General features: G+C 35.5%; 1 protein-coding gene across 9 annotated transcripts in view; it reads right to left on the bottom strand.

The window, feature by feature from the left end:
* Window positions 1-21,668, bottom strand: part of ARAP2 (ArfGAP with RhoGAP domain, ankyrin repeat and PH domain 2) — a 247,505-nt gene that overhangs the window by 146,955 nt on the left and 78,882 nt on the right. For all 9 annotated transcript variants that reach the window (XR_010126032.1, XM_054484483.2, XM_054484485.2 and 6 more), the window contains 9 exons: window positions 20,693-20,892; window positions 17,322-17,407; window positions 16,351-16,533; window positions 15,224-15,398; window positions 14,621-14,755; window positions 6,807-6,951; window positions 4,300-4,402; window positions 3,107-3,305; window positions 2,855-2,918 (listed from right to left, as the gene is read on the bottom strand). Coding sequence is in view for 8 of the 9 variants with exons in the window: in XM_054484483.2 (XP_054340458.1) it covers window positions 2,855-2,918; window positions 3,107-3,305; window positions 4,300-4,402; window positions 6,807-6,951; window positions 14,621-14,755; window positions 15,224-15,398; window positions 16,351-16,533; window positions 17,322-17,407; window positions 20,693-20,892 (1,290 nt within the window). In the remaining variant the exon portion in view is untranslated. The remainder of the gene's footprint in view (window positions 1-2,854; window positions 2,919-3,106; window positions 3,306-4,299; window positions 4,403-6,806; window positions 6,952-14,620; window positions 14,756-15,223; window positions 15,399-16,350; window positions 16,534-17,321; window positions 17,408-20,692; window positions 20,893-21,668) is intronic.

The raw sequence follows: 21,668 nt of genomic DNA on the forward strand, positions 1-21,668 counted from the left end.
CATAAAATTAACAATACTCTCACAGTACAGTGAAATCATCATCTAGTACCAAAAATAAGAATCTAAAGTAACATTAACCATAATAATCCAAGAAATAAGTAAAAATGCAAAGTCCTAATTATGCCTAGAAACTAAAAACCACAATCTGACATAAATATCTAATCGGCAATATGCTTGCTGTATGTATAAAGCTCTTGATGTCGTCCCATGAAGTTGAAGGAAAGGCAGGTTCAGATAAGCACTGAAAGTCATTATCCTTGTCACAGCAATAAAAATAATCAAATGAAGGCTTATTTAGCTATATGTTTATATTGCAGTTAAACACTGAACAAGATAAGATTGAACTGCACAGATCCCTTTATACACAGATTTTTCTTTTGCCTCTGCCACCCCTGAGACAGCATGATCAACCTCTCCTCCTCAACCTACATATATAAAGACGACACAGATGAATACCTTCATGATGATCTACTTCCACTTAATGAATAGTAAATATGTTTTCTCTTATGATTTTAATAGCATTTTTTTCTCTAGCTTACTTTATTGTAAGAATACAAATAATCTTGCACTATTATAGAGCAAACCATATTGAACCAGTGTAATTAAGAGTTTTTTTAAGCAAATTACAAGAAGCTAAGGGGAAAAAAACCAATTGGTTGAAGAAGAAAGGCAGTTTGAAGATTTCCCAAAGAACTAAAAATAGAACTACCGTTTGATCCAGCAATCCCACTACTAGGTATATATCCAAAGGAAAAAAAAATGGTTCTACCAAAAAGACACCTGAACTCATATGTTTATCACAGCACTATTCAGAAGAGTAAAGAAGTGGAATCAACTCAAGTGCCGATCAGTGGTTGACGGGCTAAGGAAAATGTGGTCATATATACCATGGAATACTACACAACCATAAATAGGAATGAAGTCAAATCCTTTGCAGAAACATGGATGCAGCTGAAGGTCCTTATCCTAAGTGAATTAACACAGAAACAGAAAATCAAATACTGCATGTACTCACTTATAAGTGGGAGTTAAACAATGAGTATACATGAAAATAGAGATGGAAATAATAGACACTGAGGACTCCAAAAGTGGGGACCGAAGGGGATAAGGGCTGAAAAACTACCTATTGGGTGCTATGGTCACTACTTGGGTGATGGGCTCAATAGAATCCCAAACCCTAGCACTACACAATATATCCATGCAACAAACCTGCACATATGTAGATATGTGCCCCTTGAATCCAAAATTAAAAATAAAAGAAACTGTCTTCCTTATTGCTCTGGTATGTCCCTGGCTGCTCCTTCCCAGGCTTCTTTGCGTGATCATCCTCCTCTTCTAGACCTTTACATATTGGGGGACCTCCGGCTATGTCTTCAACTCTCTTTTCCATCTATAATCTCTGCGAGGTGAACCTGTCCAGTTCCTTGGCAAAATAGCATCAACACAGTGGTGACTCCCAAATTTATATCTCCAGATATAACCTCTTCACTTAATTTTAGACATGCGTATTCAACTGCTTACTCACCAGATCCACTTTGCCACCAAAGAGACATCTCCAAGTTACCATTCCCAAAACCAAACTCTTGATCTACTGTCTTAAACTTACTAATATCCTACCTCTATTCTCCAAGTATTTGTTCTCTCAAAAAACAGCAACATAATTCAGTAATTGCTCAGGTCAAAAATTCTGGGATCATCCTTGACTCTCACACTTATCTAATCCATCAGCAGATCCTGACACCTCTAACTTCACGAAATATCCACCCACTCCTATTCTCAGGTAAGCCACTGCTTTCCTGGCCAGCATCCTAACTAAACACCCACTTTCACTTTTGTCCCCCAGAAGCTTATTCATCTGGAGTCACAGTAATCCTGTAAAAACATAAATCAGACCATTCTACTTCCCAGCTCTCAAACTGAGCAGCTGCCCATCATATTTTGATTAAATTTCAAATATTCACACATCATGACCGATAAGGCCCTATATGATCAGGTTGTGGGTATCTCTGAAATCATTTCTTCCCACTCTCTCTTTCATTCAAATATTCCCAGCCACCACAGCTTCCTTGCAGAACTTGGACATGCCAAGCACAACACTCTTAGCGTTTTCAAATACTCTTGGCCCTACACCTGAAATACTCTATCTGGATTACTGCAAAGTTTACTTTTTCGCTTTATGAAGATCTTTCACCCAAGATCTCTTTTCTTAGCTAGCAAACACGGATACTATGCCATCAGACTATTTTTATATTGCTTATTTTTCTGTGTAGAATTTAAAATTGATGGACAGAATAGCATATAATTATTTTTGTCTGCTTACACTGTTTTCCCTAATAATATACATGTTTCATGATGGTAGGGACTTGTCTGTTTACTCATCATGGTATCACCAATACCTTTAAGAGTCCCTGATGCACAGTAGATGCTTAATAGTTACTGAAAAACTGAATAAATTCAAGAAATCAAGTTTTAGCTATGCATGACCCACATGCATAGATAATTCAGAATATAATTTATAGTCATCGTATTCTTACAATGAAGATATATTTATAATTATGAAACTGCTTTCCAAATATTTAAATGCAAATGTCACAGAGGAATCTAGGTCTATGGAAAACTATACAATAATTGATCACAATAAGTTTGTCATAAAAATTATAAAAATATGTAAATATCATTGGTATAGTCTTTCCAAAGAGAGCTAATATATACTATATATGTATAGTTATATGATTCAGAAAATTTCAACAGGTTTTAAAATATTGTTTTCTCCCTCAAGATAATAACAACAACAAAAAAAATCCCACTGCCCAGAGTTGTTGAGATAAAGAATAAAAAGCAAAAAGGCACTTACCTCCCTTTTTCTACCAAGAGTAAGACATCCAGTTTTTCCCCATTTTGAACCATTGTGCTGATTGCTGAAGGGAGAATGAAAAGCAAAAACTTATTTTTTAAAACACTACAATAAACACCCATGAAGACACAAATATTAATACAGCTTAGTCATAAGTTTGGGAGTGAGCCATCAAGATTTTACTAAAGGCTATCATTATTGTATGCAATAAAGAAATGTGTTCCAAAGATAAGTGAAGAAAAAAGCTCTTACTTAGCTCTTGCAGTCTTCTTAAGTGCATTCTATCTCCCTGAACTTCTTGCATTTGAAGGCAAAAATGCAAGCTGGATTTGTCCATAGCAAACCAGCCTTTTCTCCACTGATCCAGGGCATGGCAGTCTTTGTAGAAGAGTTGACCAATCAAATCATAGTCAGCTTCTGTTAAGTTTTCAGCAAATAAGGGAACAAAATGCTGTTAAAACAAATACAAAAAAAAAGTAATAAAGACAGTGAAAATAGGAAATCCCTTCCCTATCTACTGATATGAGAGAAGGTAGACAAATTATCTTAGTTTTTCAATTTTAAAGATTCAAGGGTAACACCAAATTCAAAACAACTAAACTTGCTAAATGATGAGTTCATGTCCTTTGTAGAGACATGGATGAAATTGGAAATCATCATTCTCAGTAAACTATCGCAAGGACAAAAAACCAAACACCGCATGTTCTCACTCATAAGTGGGAATTGAACAATGAGAACACACGGACACAGGAAGGGGAACATCACATTCTGGGGACTGTTGTGGGGTGGGGGGAGGGGGAAGGGATAGCATTAGGAGATATACCTAATGCTAAATGACGAGTTAATGGGTGCAGCACACCAGCATGGCACATGTATACATATGTAACTAACCTGCACATTGTGCACATGTACCCTAAAACTTAAAGTATAATAATAATAAAAAAAACAAAACTGAACAACTATAATGCATTTTTAAATGGCAGCATTTCTTAAACCATTTTTCTTGCTATGTATAGAGTTGAAACTGCAAGACATTCTCTTAACTGATTTGTGGAACTTTTCAAAATGTCAACCTTCAGCATTTTTCTCCATTTATATATTTTCCTGAATCTGCTCTTTTCTCCTTTGTGTATACCTTGAATAAAATATCTACCTATAAAAAGACATACACAGAAATGACTTTACAATATTGAGAATATCCTAACCATCAAAAACATGGCCTTAACCTGAAGAATGATTTCTCCAAGCCTTACTTTAATTTCTTCCCTGCTTAAGGCTCCTAGAAGGTAGCTACCTCTTTTGACTACTTTTTTTGAAAATCCAATGAAGTATGAACTTTATTCCTACAATCTTATATAAAACTTTCATGGACCCTGAAGCTCAAACACAGACTCCCAGTTCAGAATCTTCTCTGGATTTAGAGCAGTAACATAATATTTAAATACCTTGGCTATTGCCTCTGTCCATTTTCTTTGAGCTTGAGATGTTTCAGCTCCAAATAAAAACACACGTTCTGAGGGTAAGTAGATCTCAAAGATAAAGATGGGCCTAAAACATGCACAAATAAAAAGATACTACCAGTTATGTTTAGCTCTTAAGAAAACAAATAACACAAAGGTCATGTTTTTAATTAAATTCCTTTTAAAATAAAGTAATGCTGTGAAATCATCCTATCAGATTCTGTTAATGGTTTGCATTTTATTCAAATGAGGTAAATGGAACACACTGGATTGGTCAAAAGGAATATTTTGTATAATCACTTAATCTTAATCATTCTATTGTATAACTTTGTTTACGCCCTGGACACTCATCAGTTGACTGATGTAGCAAAGGGCTCTCCTCGGTCTCCTCTTCCCTCTCTCATCAGTCCTTGATTTACTCTGACCAACTGTTAAAAGCAAACATTGCCCAAACAGTTTTTAACCCTCTTCTTGTCTAACTTCAAATGGCCCCAGTCACACAGCAGGTTCCCTCCAGAACACAAACACATCAAGCATTAAATCTTACAGTTTTCCTAAGAAAGATAAATTTTCCTTTCATCATCTCAACTTACCCCAAGTTTCTTATTCTTACTATAGATAAAATTAAAGCAACATCCCATGCTCTGAATTCTTTCCTGAGTTCCTCATTCACAACTCCATTTATTTCTTAGCACATGCTAAGTATGTGTGCTATTCTTACCTAAAAATCTCAAAATACCCTATGCCAAAGTCATCTTCCTTTCTCCTCTTTTCCACCCCAAGCCTGTTGTACCCCCTTCATGTCCTAATTTAGAAGCATCACAATCAACCTCATCACAACAAGCTCAAAACCCTTGAGTGTAACTTGTTCTTCCCCTTAACATCAACTCTTGTCCAGTCAGTCATTTAATCTTATCAGTTCGCCCTCTTCCTCTAGTTAAATTAGCAACAATTACAGTCTCTCTTCCTCCAATCTCCTTACCACTTCTTCCAGCTCTCTTCCTAAAATATGTCTATGTAAATCTTCAGTGCCTACATTATTGAGGTCATACTCTCCAATGTGCTATTTGAGGCAATTCAGCAAGAATTTTATGGCAACAATTATTTTTTAACCACATCTCATTGTAGATACTTCCTCTCTGCATAGCTACTTGTAACAGTAATGTTATCAAGAATATTTTAAACATATTAATATACTGATATAAACTAGTATTCTTTTTTATATTTCATTTACTACTTAGTAACTTAATATATAGATTCCACTTATTTTAACATTCCATAAGTCATATTACATTGAATAATCATTTAGAGTAAAAGCACTATTAAAACAAAAACAAGTCAATTAATAATCAGTTTTGTTCGCATCAAAAATCAAATCAGATTTACTGTAAAACAAGTCATCTCAACTAGTAATCATATAATAAAGGTAATATGTTCAATGTAGTTTTATGTAAATAACAGCTTTGCAAATCTCTTCCCTTTCTTATATAAAAATCTTATTTAAAATCTATGCTCCTATAAAACTGATTTTTTTCAGATTTTAATATCAATGTTTTTCATTAATTACATCAAAAAACATGATAAGACACTTTCACACCAAAGATCTTAGGTGGCCTGCTTTTAAAGTCCTGACAGAGATTTATTTAAACAATAGTATATGTGAGTCAAATATATTACATAAATAATGCTTAATCTATTCCTTGTTTCTTTTTCTGACCACTAAATTAACAAATAGCTCTTTAAGAAATTTAGCATTTCAATCTGCTACTAAATATTGTTTATTTTAATGTGAACAGATCGTCACAGAATATTCTCCTTTCTTACCTGTTTTAATTATGATACTCATTAAACGAATAAACGAATTTTACCACTAGTCCACTATTTTAAATAATAAATAACAAAATTAAATGACTACAATGGTCATAAGTGATATGCTATACATTTACATAAGATTTGGCCAGGCACGGTGGCTCACGCGTGTAATCCCAGCACTTTGGGAGGTCGGGGTGGGCAGATCACTTGAGGTCAGGAGTTTGAGACCAGCCTGGCCAATATGGTGTAACCCCATCTCTACTAAAAATACAAAAATTAGCTGGGTGTGGTAGCACGTGCAATCCCAGTTACTCGGGAGGCTGAGGCAGGAGAATCACTTGAACCCAGGAGGCAGAGGTTGCAGGGAGTTGAGATCGCCTACTGCACTCCAGTCTGGGTGATAGAGCGAGACTCCATCTCAAAAAACAAAAAAAATTACATAAGATTTGATTCAAAGATGCTAGCACTTCATATTACCTACCATAAATATTTTAGTTTTCTTACTTTGTAGTGAATTCCCAAAAGAAATTTCAGAAGGTGCAAGATAAGTAAGCTTCAAAAACCATTCAACCCTTCTATTAGAAGCAACTAAAGAACTAAAATGATAACAAAACTCTCATTACCTGTTATAATTATCTGAAAATACCTTTTACCTCCTAATTGTGTAATGACAGACCTACCCAGTATTTAAATAGAAGTCCTCTTTGTGTATAGCCAGGCAGATAACTTCATTGATATTAATGGTGCCATTAGGTGTGGTAGACTTATCATTTTCATAGTAACTCAAGAAGCCTCCTTCCAAAACACACCATTTTTTATTTGTCTCTAAGAATTTGAAACAAAACAAATAACAAATTGAACTAATCACAAATCCAATTTTAAAAACAAATACATACTTCTAAATAATGGCTGGATGCAAGTAAATAAATTTATTAATTTCCTATTTCACATAAAGTATATGTTATTGCTGCATGGGATATAAAGTTGTCACATTCTCTGCTCTCCAAAGAATTTACAATCTAGTAGCAAGGAATGTACAAAACAAAAATGACTGTGACATTGATAACCAGAGAAGGCAGAGCCGTAAAGAGGTTGCTGAAAAACAACTCTGAAGCTACAAAGAATGAAATGCCTGTACAGAGTAATAAAAGGAAAACCAAAATGTAGCATGAAAAGTGAGACTGCAGCTTATGGTAGGTATGCAAAGGAAGAAGGGTCAGAATCTGCAGGGCCCTTAATGCTTGTTCAGAAGATTTCAAATTCATCTTATACTGAAGTCAGCACACTACCATCTGCAGGCTAAATCAGAACATCACCTAAAATATAGATTACATCTACAGACATTAAGACTACTAAGGTCTATATATTAGATATAATGGATAAAGTTTATATATTAGATAATTTCTGAAGCTGGATTACTGTTCTGTGGTTACTTTAAAGCATTATTTATAAATGCCTTTCTTTTTAAGAAATGCATACTGAAGTACTAAAGGTAAAGAGGTATCATGTCGGCAACTTACTTTTAAGTGTGCATATAAAGTATGAGATAAATAAATATATACCCGTATATACATACATATGATGCATATGTATGTGTATTATACACAGGCATATATATACACATACACAGAAAGAAAAATACAGCAAATGTAAAATGCTAATAATTGATACCTCTGGGTAAAATGTATATGAGAATTAGTTGCACTATTCTTAGAACTTTTCTGTAAGTCTCAGATTATTAGTCAAACTAATTTAAAAGTTTAAGAATATATTAAACTAATTTCAAATTTTTCCTTTAGCATATGATTAGAATCTTAGGTGGGTGTGGGGGTGACATGAAAGAAAATAACACAATGTATTTGGCTTCAAAAAACAATCACAAGGGGTAACCATCAAAACGGTGACACCTAGAGAGCTAGATAGGACACAGTATTCTGAAAATTAATTACCAAATGAAAAGTCCAATCATAACTGGTGGAAGCAAATAGCATAAACAAATCCTTTATGGGCACTGGAAAAGAAAGTTAACAGAGACCAAAGCAATTCCTGGTCAAAGGTGATATATAATTCCAGGGCCCTCAAATCCTGAGTCACAGTGTATGCCCTGCACAGTCAGATAAAAATCATGAAAAGCCACAATTTTTAAATGAACATTCATTGCGAGTTTCTAAAATATAAGAAAAGGTAAAGTCAAAATACGAATCAAAGGGAGTTTGGAAGTAATTTCAAAACAATGTACTCAGATGTCTAGAAGAATCTTCATAAGAGAATAAATTAAAAAATGCACAATTATTCATTACATAGATAATCATTGGCATAGATTAGGAGATCCACCCCTGTTATCAGGCAGCTTATAATCCAATGAAAGGGGAGATGTGTCCAAAATGATAACCAGCAGGTTGTCTCTTTAGTAGATTAGAAGCATCCAAGGAGGTAAGCACCCTCACCATACTGAAGTGATAAAAAAAAAAAACTGCAAAGAAAAAAGTCTATAAAATAATCCCTTATGATTTCGGAGGCATGTTTCTAAAGTAGCAAAAAATGCATTCAGAGCTACAATCCTTCCATAATACCAGGAAAGAACAGTATGAGGGAAGTCATAGAAAGGTGAAACTGCAAAAACCCTATTTGCCCAGAGAATCAGATTACACATGAAGTTGGGAAATGGGAAACAAGATTGCAGGTTCATGGCAGAGGCCAGACCCCAAGAGTCTCACTTGACAGATGTTCAGGAGTTTGTGCCTCTCTCACTTAGACAAGTGGGAGCCATTCAAAGGTCTTAAACAAACAGTGCCAAATCAATTAAGCATAACATAAATGTGACTGCAGAATTTCATTACGTAAATTCTAATGGGAAACAAATGACAGATCTCTTTAAAAGGGTATGTACAAACTCATTTTCAGGTAGAATAATAAGCTTCAGGAGAGTCAGTCCTGTAGCATTTTCATTTCTGTAACCATTTCTTAGCTTTATTTTTGTAAGTGAAATGGGCCAGAAGTCAGACAAGGCAGGTGCACATATTGTCTTTGAGGGTTTATAATAAGGAAGCTGTGACAGGAAATCGTGACATTCCCATTGATATGGGAAGCAATTTAAAGGTTTAACAAGATTATGTTGTATGATACTGGTCTGCTTGGGCCAATTTAGATATTCACACCTAAATCTGACTTTGAGAAATGTCGGTACCCTCCATGAAACCCTCTCTGCTCCACAAGTCATTTTAATTGTTAAAGGAAGCTGTCTACCAACATAAAATTGGGGCCACAGAATGAATGACACTCAGGCCTCAGCTGTTCCATAAACAGGAACTTATATGTAAGATGCAAGTAAAGTTAGTGGACTGGCAAGAGGGGTTATTCATTCTTTCAATTCAATCTTCATGTTGGGATCAGTGAAGAAAAACATTACGACAGGATTTACTCAAGCACAGGTAAAGAACTCCCCAGAGGTGACCCACTGAAATGCTACCATGGAATGATATGCATAATATAGTTGGACACCTTGATTGTCAGCTACAGCCTACAGGACAACATACCTAAACTCAAAGGCTAACTGGAAGCCAGGGGAAACTGTTTAAACATAAGCCCTTCACTGCTCCTCTTCTTCATCATCATCATCACATTTATGTGCCATGCACTGTTCTACACATTTTACATGCTTTAACTCATTGAATCCTCAGACCAACCCAATTATGTCAGTTATATTGTGCCCCTTCCTTGTGCCCTTTTCACTGGCACATAACAGTTAATCGACATTCCTGAGGTCACACTAAGTACTTAGGATCAGAGCTGGGGAAGGAACCCCATGCAATTGGGTTCTGAAAGTTGCTGCTTTAACTTAACAGGAAGATGGGTTCTGGAAGCTGCCCTCTTAATGCCTGCACACAGTTACTCACTGTATCTGTTATATGCTTGAACTACATACATTCAACTCAAAAAATGTATTACGGTAAAGAATGTGTACAATACAGCTGAGGTAGTTAAAACAAAACTATTATTTTTGAAACTGAATTTGTTTCATGATGAGGAATTTCCTAAATTAATAGTATTTGGCACCCACTACAAACAGTAATATACATTAGTAATCCTTTTCATTTAAAATACATGTGATTTAGCCTTGGAAAAACATCTTTAAGCTATACAATCTAGGATTTCACGGAACAAAAGATCTTCAAAATTCCTCAATGCTAATCTACAAAGTTAAATATAAACAGACAGATATAGAATTTCTAGTAATCAACATCAACCACTTTCTTTTTAAAAATCAAACACTACGTAAACAAATCAAGGTAAGATATCAAGGGAAAAAATATGGTTGAGGTGGGAAAAGGGAAAACAAAACCAGGATGCTATTATTCAACGGTGTACTTAGGTTCAACAAAAGCAATCCATCTTTCTTTTCATGAACACTAAATTGAAAAGAAAAAAAAAAAAGAAAGAAAAATACAGATCAGTCTTCATAACCAGAGGCTAGAAAAACTTCAAATCTTAAAAACCTGAACTGACAATCTGAAGCCTCTGTAACTCTGGGACTGCATGCATTTTATTCTCAGACTTTTGTCTTTGTTTTTAACCATTTTGCTCTATGGCTGTCCTGACAAGTGCTGATGGAGTGGTAGCATCCAGGTGATTACTTTCAGAGGCAAAGGTGACAACCACACTTTAATCTCTAAAACTTTCCAAATAATTTATTTTTTTCCATAAATCTGATGTTCAACAGAAACAACACTATTGCACAAACTTCAAGGGTGAAAAAGAAACAAATTCAGAAGTTTTTCTGGATAGTTCAACTTTTCCTGTTCATTTGTAAATAGGGGCTTTCTGCACAAAATATGCTTTGTGCCAGCAATTATATCTTTTTATCCACAGATCAAAACCAAAATATTGATATATGAGTCACCCATTTACACTAGTAGTAACTTCCCTAAAAAATGATTCTTCATTCATTCCACAAATATTTATCATGTCCTACCATGTGCTGACACTGTTTGGGGTATCAAAGATTTGATAATCCTTGACAAGCTAGAAAAAGCTGATGCCTCATTGAGCTTTCACTTCAGGGAGAAAGAGAAACAAATAAATGGAAATAGGATCATCTCCATGTGATCAGTGGTAGGACAAATACACACAGCATCCTATGAAAGAGAAGGGCTGGCAGTGGGCTCACACTTTAGCAGGGTGCCAGAGAGGCCTCACTAACTAGGGGACACCGAATTGATTCCTGAATAAGAAGAAGGAACCAGACTAGGGGAAGTGCCCTCTTTGCATAGGGAACAGCAGGTGAAAAGGTCCAGAAGAGGCAGAAAAGGACTTGGCATGTTCCAGGAATAAAGAGGAAACCAGTGCAGCCAGGCAAGTAACCACGTAGAGGACCACGCCACCATGGAGAGGAATAACAGTAGATGAAGGAGATGAAGGGAGGGAGGTACAAGAAGGTCTTTTTTTGTTTGTTTGTTTGTTTGTTTTGAGACGGAGTCTCACTCTGTCTCCCAGGCTGGAAAGTGCAGTGGCACAATCTCGGCTCACTGCAAGCTCCGCCTCCCGGGTTCACACCATTCTCCTAAAAAGGTCTTTTAGATCACAATAAAAAATAAGGTTATATTCTAGAATGAGGAGCCACTAAATATACTTGAGCAATGGAATTACATGATCAGTTTTCCTGTTTGTTTGTTGTTGTTGTTTACTTTTAGAAGACATGGTCTTCCTATGTAGCCCAACCTGTGTTCAAGCAATCCTCCTACCTCAGGCTCCTGACTACCTGTGTGATTTCCATTTTTAAAGATAATTGGCTGGGCGCAATGGCTCACACCTGTAATCCCAGCACATTGGGAGGCTGAGACCGGCAGATTACTTGAGGTTAGGAGTTCGAGACCAGCCTGGTCAACATGGTGAAATCTCATCTCTACTAAAAATACAAAAATTAGCTGGGTGTGGTGGTGGATGCCTATAATCCCAGATATTCAGGAGGCTGAGGCAGGATAATTACTTGAACCTGGGAGGCAGAGGTTACAGTGAGCTGAGATGGTGCCACTGCATTCCAGCCTGGGTGACAGAGCAAGAGAAAGAAAAAGAAAGGAAGGAAGGAAGGAAGAAATGAATGAAGGAAGGAAGGAACGAAGGAAGGGAGGGAGGGAAAGAACGAGAGAGAGAAAGAAAAGAAAGAGAAAGAAAGAAAGAAGAAAAGGAAAGAAAAGAAAGAAAGAAAAAAAGGAAGAAAGGAAGGAAGGAGGGAGGAAGGGAAGGGAGGAAGGAAGGCAGGAAAACAAAAAAGATAAGCCTCTTTTTTGGAGATAGTTTTGAAGGGAAGCTAGGGTAAATACAGAAAGACTATTAAGGAAGGCTCTGCAGCATAGGTAGGTCAGGATGGTGACTGTGGCTGGGAGGACTTCAGTGGAAACGAAGAGTAGCCAACTGCTTCAAGATCTGTTTTGAGTTTGAAATGATAGAACTTGCTGGTAAATTGGACGGAAGATATTAAGACAATCAAAGAATACCCTGCCAGATTATTTTCACTAAAATCATTGCCATTGAATTATACAGACAAAATACAAAAGCTCGCTTTCGTATTACCTAAAATGCAATGTTTTAAAATGGAAAAATATCCCTAGTTAAATTACATATACAGATAATGCATCAGTTTCTTTTTTTAAATAAATTTTAACCAAAAATCCATCGTTAATATATTTTAAAAAGGAATTATTTAGTTACAATTGTTTATTACATCAATGCGGTACTCGAGTAAATTTAAAAACCAATCTGTTTCAAGAAAATATTAAAGAAGACTGGTAAGTTTATAAACATTATAACCACAATTGTCAAAAAATAAAATAAAGCGTATTTTTAACGTGCAGAATGCTTACAACATATTGAAAAGCCTTAGGAAGAAAATCTCATGTTTTGATCCCCATTTGATCTTTATAAAAGTTAAGTGGTTTGAAGAGTGAGTCTGTGATATCCCAGTATTTAGAAGAAACATTCTCCTAAACTTTTTTTAAAGTACCTTAATTATTTTGATGATTGATATAGTCAATTCACAGACTGTCTAAGAACTTTCATCTTCTGATCACTTATCTTTTAACTACTTAGGGATAATACTGACAGTAAAAATGGAAGACAAAAAAAGAACTCAGTAAAATCTGACATTTATTATTGGTTAGGCTGTGTAAAGGATGACAAAAACCAATTGTTGAAAGAATCAAAAACAACTAATTCAAAGGATAAAAATGCTCTGCCATTCTACTGTCATCTGGCTGTCACGCTTTGACCAAAGCCGAAGTGCTCCTGTAACAATGATAACACAAATCAGGTGTAAAATTCTGCTTCACGCTGAGCTTCACTATTCAGGTGAAAACTAACATCACATCAACAATCTTGCAGACTTTCATGAGGATTACAATTAATGTATGTAAAGTACCTAAAGCCATGCCTTACACATAGTACATGCTCACTCACTACAGGACAGCTATTCTTTTCAGGAAAATCTAATAATGCATAGTTAATCTCAACATAATTCTGCTTTAGGATATATTATATTATATATTTGAAAATAAAGCTTTTATATTGAAATAAGAACTTCAAATCACATACATGAGGATTAACACTCTACAGTGAGTTTGTCATCCTATCGTTCTTTTGATTGAGTAATATAGCTGAATTATACCACCTAGTGAATTAATGCTAGGCTCCCGAGCCGATCAATGGCCACCATCAATTGGCATGTACAGCTTAATCTCTCTTACACTGTTTGTTACAGTAAGGCAGACTGCATTATATTTTCCTGCCTATATTTCTCAGACTTGTTCCAATGTATATACATGAGCATAAGGACTGTGTCTTAGTCATTTTTAAATTCCCAATACCTAGCATCGGTTTGACACAAGGAGTTGGAAGGATAAATGAATAAATGCCCCATTGTGACTCTACTCAGATAATTCCCCAAACCTATAATATGTTGTTAAATCAGATTCCCATCATTTTTTGAAACCAAGCTTAAGTTTTATTTTACTTAAACACACACGCACACACACACACACACACTTTTCATCAGAAAAAAAAAAAAAACTGAACTATTTGATATTACTTAGTACTCCAATTGAATATGTACTAAAAACTTGAATTTCTTCCTATGTGTTCACATTTATCTACATTATCTGGTGAGCCAGTTGGGGTGTCCATCCCTAAGGAAAGGGGCTGAGTTTCACTTTTTTTTTTTTTCGGAATAACTTTTATAACTTGAAACAGAATTGGTTAGCCTTAAGGTAGACATAAGTGAATTCTGTTGAGAATTCACTCAGCATTCCAACCCAATGGTAAATCCCTGCTGCAGTACATGAAATAATACTTGTACCCAGAAGCGTTTATAAATCCTCAAAAAATCTCTACTTGGAGATCAAATCTAACATCTCAAAAAAAAAAAACAAAATCTAAACCTAATTGTTTTGATAATGGAATAAAGTTTTTATCCGATAATAACTAAAAGGAATAGAAAAAATACCTTCAAGCAGTTTTTTCTCCGAAGAGATTTTAGAAGCAGCAGCAGGAGCTTGATACAAAAAGTCACAAAGGAATGTGGACTGGGAAGACTCTTGACTTAATACACCCTCGGAATGAATATCATGTTGAGGGAAATCTAGAAAAATTAAAGAAATAAGGCACAAGAAATCTAAAATGTAAACAATTTTCCTTTTGTTTATAATATGTACATGAGTTTTGAGCTAGAAGAAAAACTACTTCAAATTTACCAAAGAATAATTATAGAGGGATATTTATTTTACTTTGCATAAAATTTGCAAATAAGCACTTAAGTCATGTTTATTATTCATATATGAAAATCGGATTTAATGTTGGTGGAAATGATTATGTGGGATTAGCTATTTTAATCTTCCATTTATAAGATTAAGGGAATATAAAAGATTGACTTCCTAAACTTTTTATTGAAATGATATAAAAAATAGTCTTAGGCATCTCCATCTTTTTGGTAATTACATTTTTCTTCATTCTGATGGTTTCTCTTATTTGAAAAATAAACAGATTTATGCTTCAGTCCTTTTATGGATATATCGGAAGAGACCAGGTTAATGAAGAGACAGTGACGAACCTGAGAATTTGTTATGGTAGAGAAATTCCATTTGCAGACTTTGCCCAGCCTTCTTGGCTAGCAGATAGGGGGTGCTATGCACGGGGTCTCCAGTGGCACACATGACATCTGCTCCACTGAACAGCAAAGCCATTGTTTCTAGAACATCCGGTTTCACTACAGCAGCACACAGAGCCTGGTCATTAAAAGAAAATATACATCTTAAGGAAAGAAAATAAGACTCTAGCTATTAAAATGAGTGAAAGTCTAACAATTCATGTATGGGATAAAGTCTGTATTCCTTTTATCCTAAGGCGGCTAATAATAATTATGCCATGAATTAGGCAATAGGCACAAAAGGCCTGGTTTCTGTGAATTTAAATTTCAACCCAAGACCTCCAGGTCTCAATTCATTGTTTGGTTGCTATGATGTTCCTTCTAAACCTAATCCATCATACTTGCTTTGGAAGACATTTTTATGCTTACATACTATGATAATGGCTGATGCGCAGAGAATCAAAATATTTCAATACAATAATGAAGTAACCATTAAGCGTTTTTCATGTGAATGTTAATATATATTTTCCAATCTAATCAGGAGCTGCAGAATATTTGAATTATTAAGTGCTATGGGAAATCGAAAGATGAGTGCAAAGCAAATTCAGGATCTTCCCCTCAGGGGCTGAGGATAGGAAGGAGGAAGAACAGTGAGAAAGAGGCAATAAAAAAATTATTGACTTATGTTATATATCATCTTTGTACAAACAATAGGAACTGCTAGAATCTTTTTTTTTTCTTTTGCCTTGAAATAATAAGCTGCCTCTACATCTCTTCTCATCCTTTCTTCCCACATTATATCAGTCCTCAGACTTCACTTTACTGGATCCCCATTTGCTTCCAAATCCTCAGATTGTGGCAACATGAGTTAGCGGGAAACTTCAATTATGGGGGAAGAATTTATGCTCTTTTGACAACGAATCCTTAAGTGAAACAAGGGGGAAACCACTGAAATAATCTCACAAAAGGAAATAAAATAAAATTAATAATTTTGTCAGATAGTATAAGATTTTTTACTTTTTCTCAAGAACCTTGGCAAATCACTAAAAAGACATTAAAATCCATGTCTGCTGTTATGTTTAACTGAATACCTTATTTAATTCTTCTTTGGTGAGAGATGCCAAAAAGGTTTTTCTGAATTTTCCTTCTTTATATTTCTGAGTAATAAAGTTTTTTCTCTTTTCTACTGGTGAGTCCATATGTAATTCTTCATCCTTTTGAAGATTACCAGCCCAAAAGTCATTTGCTCTTTTGTTTCCAATGACAATAAAAAGCTGAATTGTCAAAAAAAACCCATAATATATCAGTTCATAAAATTTATTTGAATCTGCAGGAAACTGAATTATATTACAAATTAAAGCATAACTTAGTATAAAATACAGGAAAACACATGAAAGACTCAACTATTCCAGAAAAAGGAAGTATGAAAGCAGATACTATGATCAGTTTTTAATACAGCCTAGTCACTTTAAATAATGGAAAAAAATTAGCTTGGAAAGAATTGCAAACAACACAAATTGTAGAAAAGTATTTTCATTCGTTGACACTCAAACTGAGACAGATTCACTTTAAATGGCCGAGTAGGTGGGCTAATGCTGTCTAAAGTGCTTGGTGGTGGAACAAGAGCTGAAAATGCAGACAGGACACAGCAAAGTAGCCTCTATCACAGTTAATGACAGAGTATGGCCAAGGTAAAGAATAGTAAATTTTTCCAAATGTTTTCATTCACTCTCCTATTATTTTACCCATGTTGGGTTTAAAACACACACACACACACACATACAGTTCTAGCATTAAAAAAAAAATAAGCTGGCAAAACTTGCTAAGTACTTATTAAGGATCTTCTGTACTTTTACTTTTAAAATAACTATCTCATTTAGGAAGCATTCTCAAAAGAGTTACTACTATCAAAAAGGCTATAAGCCATTTTCATAATGTGGTGAGAACTTTATCAAACAGCCCTGAGAAAAATTCCTGCCACCCTACCCCACGGCAAACCTCCTCCCATTCTCTGCAAACTGAACCCCTACCACAACCCCCATTCAGGTTAAATAGGACTCACCTCGATGAGTTCATTGCTCCAAATGCTAGCATCCATTTTTAGACTTCTAACCTTGGAATCTTTTGGTCCTAAAGATCTATGCTGTCCTAGAGTAAAACACAATTGCATTTCTATTTTATTTGTATGTAAATTTATTTTACCATGTTTTGAAAAAAAGTGCATATGTCTGTGCATGTTCATTGCGTATCTTCTCAACTTAAAACACGTCAATACCTGCTTTCCTCAATGACAAGATGACAAGAGCACTAACAGTAGTGGTGAGAATTAGACAAATCACAGCTGGCTACAATAAAAACAGCAGCAATCATCATCAGCATCTGCATTGAAAAAAAAAAAAAAACAAAAAACTACTTGGCCGGGCTTGGTGACTGACGCCTGTAATCCCGCACTTTGGGAGGCCGAGGTGGGTGGATCATGAGGTCAGGAGATCAGAACACCCTGGCTAACACGGTGAAACCCCATCTCTACTAAAAATACAAAAAATTAGCCAGGCATAGTGGCAGGCGCCTGTAGTCCCAGCTACTCGGGGGGCTGAGGCAGGAGAATGGCGTGAACCCAGGAGGCGGAGCTTGCAGTGAGCCCAGATCTTGCCACTGCACTCCAGCCTGGGCGACAGAGTGAGACTCTGTCTCAAAAAAAAAAAAAAGAACTACACTTAAAAATATATATATATGTGCATGAGTGCATATGTACAGACACATGTATAAATATTTCCTCATTTGGTAATCAGCTAGAAATAGGCCACTGAAAACCTTTTGTAAAGCTTGCTAAAACCCCATGTATGTAAATGCAGATAATATTTCCTTACTGTTACAAAAACTTGACTATTGTAAAACTAGTTACATGTCTAATAAGTGTGTACTTAAAAATCTGACATGAATACTTTATTCAGCAAATATGTCTGGAAGAGAGTAAGAGCCCAGAATTTTATTACTGTCAATTCAATTGTGCTGTATAAATCATCATTCGGTCATTACTGAGCAACCAGGCTATGTCAGATTATTTCAAAGCTGAGAAGGAAAAAAAGTGTACAGTCCACTATCCTTGATCTTAAGGGCCCTTTGTCTAATGAACAATGAATGTTCATTCCTTTCCCTACAATAGGTAAGAGGTTCTTGTCTTTTTTTTTTTTTTAGGTAGAAACTATTCAAAGCACAAAGCCCTAAATTCCCTTGGAAGAAATCTGCATAGGTTTGCATTTATAATGACTACCTACAGGCAATACAGTACCCAGAAGGTAAAAACTTAAAAGCCTGTAGAAGAGATGAAAGGGACTGCTGCAGTAACCTAGGCATGACAGATTCTGAGTTGAGGCAGCAGGAAAACAAAATGGAGCAGACAGATTGAGAGAGATGGATAAAATAAAATGAATGAGACTTGGTGGGTTTGAAGGAAAGAGGAAGGGTCAAGAAGGTGTCTCAAATTCTAGGCTTTGAGAGTGCAGCATAGACAGTATTGCTTTTGACCAAGATTGAGAATATATGAAAATGTGCAGTTTTATGAAATGGGCTGAGGGGAACAATGATGGCTCCATTTTTGACATGTTACATTTGAGGTGTATTTGGCAAATCTAAGTAGAGATTCTAGTAGACATATAATCGTAAGAGTTTGGTGTCCAACAGCATGAGAATCATTTGCTTAAAAATGAGTGTGGAATTAAAGTGATAAATAATATCACTCAGGAGCAACACAGTAAAAGAGAAGTGAGAATGTAACCCAAGGGAACACATGTATTTCACAAGCATGGAAATACATGGAAAAAAAATACTGGAAAAAAAAAAGACTGGTAATAAGAACACAAAGAGAGATTGGTATCTTGGAAGCTGAGAGAGGATGGATGTCATAGAAAGACATGTTGTTGAGAGACTCAAATAAAGAGACAATAATAAAGATAGTAAGTGACCACACCGAAACTGAGAGGTAAAATACGTTGGTAAATGTGGTGAAAAGATTTGTACCGCAGTTGAGAGAAAAGGTAGCTGATTAGCAGTTAAAAGGTAGCTGATTACAGAATGCTGAAGAAAACTTAAGAAGTTAAAGGAATGAAAAAAACCTATGCACACTACAACTTTTCATAATATCTTTTCTATGAAAAAAAAAGGGGACAGAGAATGACACATAGAAGGAAATGGATAACTTTTAGAAATCCTGATGGTGGTAATGAGACAAACTTGTGCAAGTCTATACAATGAAACAAAAGAAACCATGGCTGAATACTTACATAAGAGAGTGAATAAATGATGAACTGGTATCCTAAGGAGGGAGGAAAGAAAGGAAGCAAAGCTAGAAAAAAACAGCTGTGAACAGCACAAAGGCCATCTCTTCCAATGAAACTGGAGAGAAGAAAAGGATGGGATAAAATACAAAGTAGAAGGTGATTCACTGGCATTTTTTGTTGTGATTGATATTATTAATTAGCTGGTGAGGAAATCTATCTTAGTTTGATGAGAAATGCAGCTGAATAGTGCTCTAGAAAAGCGTTCAGGATTTGAAGCAACTCCTGTAACTGCACTACTCACTGCATTCTAGTCCAAAATTCGTCTCATTATTGTGGAGGAAATGTCATGTCTTATACACGTTTTTAATTCCCCACAGCAGCACAGTGCCTAGTACTCGAGTTGAATTCTCTTTCTCTCTCTCTCATTTGTGTGTGTGTGTGTGTGTGTGTGCGTGTGTACATACAGTGGTGGAGAAGGTGGTGGGACACAGGTAGTCCAGGAGAACTGAAGTTTAGACTATGGTTAACTTTCTCCAAAACTTCCATGACCACACACCTAAGCTGGGGTCCACTTCCTTCCACTCACTTGGGCAACTGTCTGAGCTCTCAAATACACTGAGATGTCAGGTTGTCAAGTGTGAGGTCGCAAGAAGAAAACCAGTCATTGTACTGGTTTATATTCATAAACATCAATAGTCTTGTGAAATGCTTCTTTATAAAAATTCTTATTATAAGAGATACCAGATCTGGCATATGAAGTTTAGTGCTCAAAACAACACTGAGGTGAAAAATATGTCTTACCAAAAATGACTGGGGAAAGGTGGACAAATCTTCAAGTTAAAGATGCAAGCTTGTTCAGGATCCATACTAAAACATACTCACCTAAAATCTAGAATTTTCAACACTGTCTTTTTAAAATCTATACATGGACCAGTAGGCACAAAATATGATTACATGCTTAAAAATCCATTTTTATATCTAAGTCATACATAAGAGAAGTTTAGACTCATTTCTGAATTTGATTTAAATGTAATAAGCTTTCTCTGGTTTTACTTTTCACAACCATTAGCTAGGATATATAATATACAACAATGAAGAGCATTCAAGCCAATCTGCCACAAAGCAGTGATGAGCATAACTTGTCACTAATTACCTGCACACTTCTTACAGATGACAACACAGAGATTGATGGATGCCCAGTCAGGATCTGGGGCTTTACAATCTGCACAGCTCCTGTTGGATTCATTGAACCAAATCTTCTCAGCTACTTCATAATCAGAGAGAGTTTCTGCTATTGATTGCTGCACAGCTTCAATCCAGTCTTGTTTCTCTTTTTCAGTCTCGGCTGTAAAGCTGAAACAATTAACGTTTCTGTGTTATCGATCTCCCTTGTAAAGGCCAATTAAGCAGTATGTTCAGTTTGCATATTCATTTCACTCACAAATTAAACAACAGCTGAAAAATATGGCTGCTAGGCAGTTCTGGGTTGTCTTTTCTGTTAAAAATCATTTAACTTAACTTAATCGTGTTTTTTCCTTTTAATTTTCCACATTGCTTATGTCTTTGTTTACGCATCTTAAACCAAAATTAACATACACATTTTCTAAAGAAAACATAAAATTTGCCTTGTTAGGTCACAAGCCTAAACAAGAGGCTACGTTTCCTAAGCAATGGTTATGTAATCATCAATAAGAGATTATTGGCAGAGTTTCAGGGCTACTGGAATATTTTGCCAAGCAAGTATGCCATGATAGTCTGAAACTATGTTATCAAAAACACCCACCAGAAATGTGACTTTTTTTTCAGATTTAAGAATAGATTCTTTTTTTTTTTTTAATTAGAAGAATGCCCAGATGGTTCTAAGAAACTGGGAAATCAAAAAAGTTTTAAGTGGTTACTATTCTAACAGTTTTCTAACACATTTTTAGCCACGTTCTGATTTATTCTGAATCTTAATGTTTACTGGGAACTCGAGTGAATGAATAAAAACATTAAACAGCTGTTCATTCCTTCAAGAAATATTTACTGAGCCCCTGCAATGTGCAAAGGAATGTACTACAGTGCTACATACTCGGTCAATGACCCACAAAACTGATTCATATTAAAATTTTCTGTTGTAAAGAGGAAAA

This window comes from Pongo pygmaeus, chromosome 3, assembly GCF_028885625.2.
Source record: "Pongo pygmaeus isolate AG05252 chromosome 3, NHGRI_mPonPyg2-v2.0_pri, whole genome shotgun sequence".
Lineage (NCBI taxonomy): Eukaryota > Metazoa > Chordata > Mammalia > Primates > Hominidae > Pongo > Pongo pygmaeus.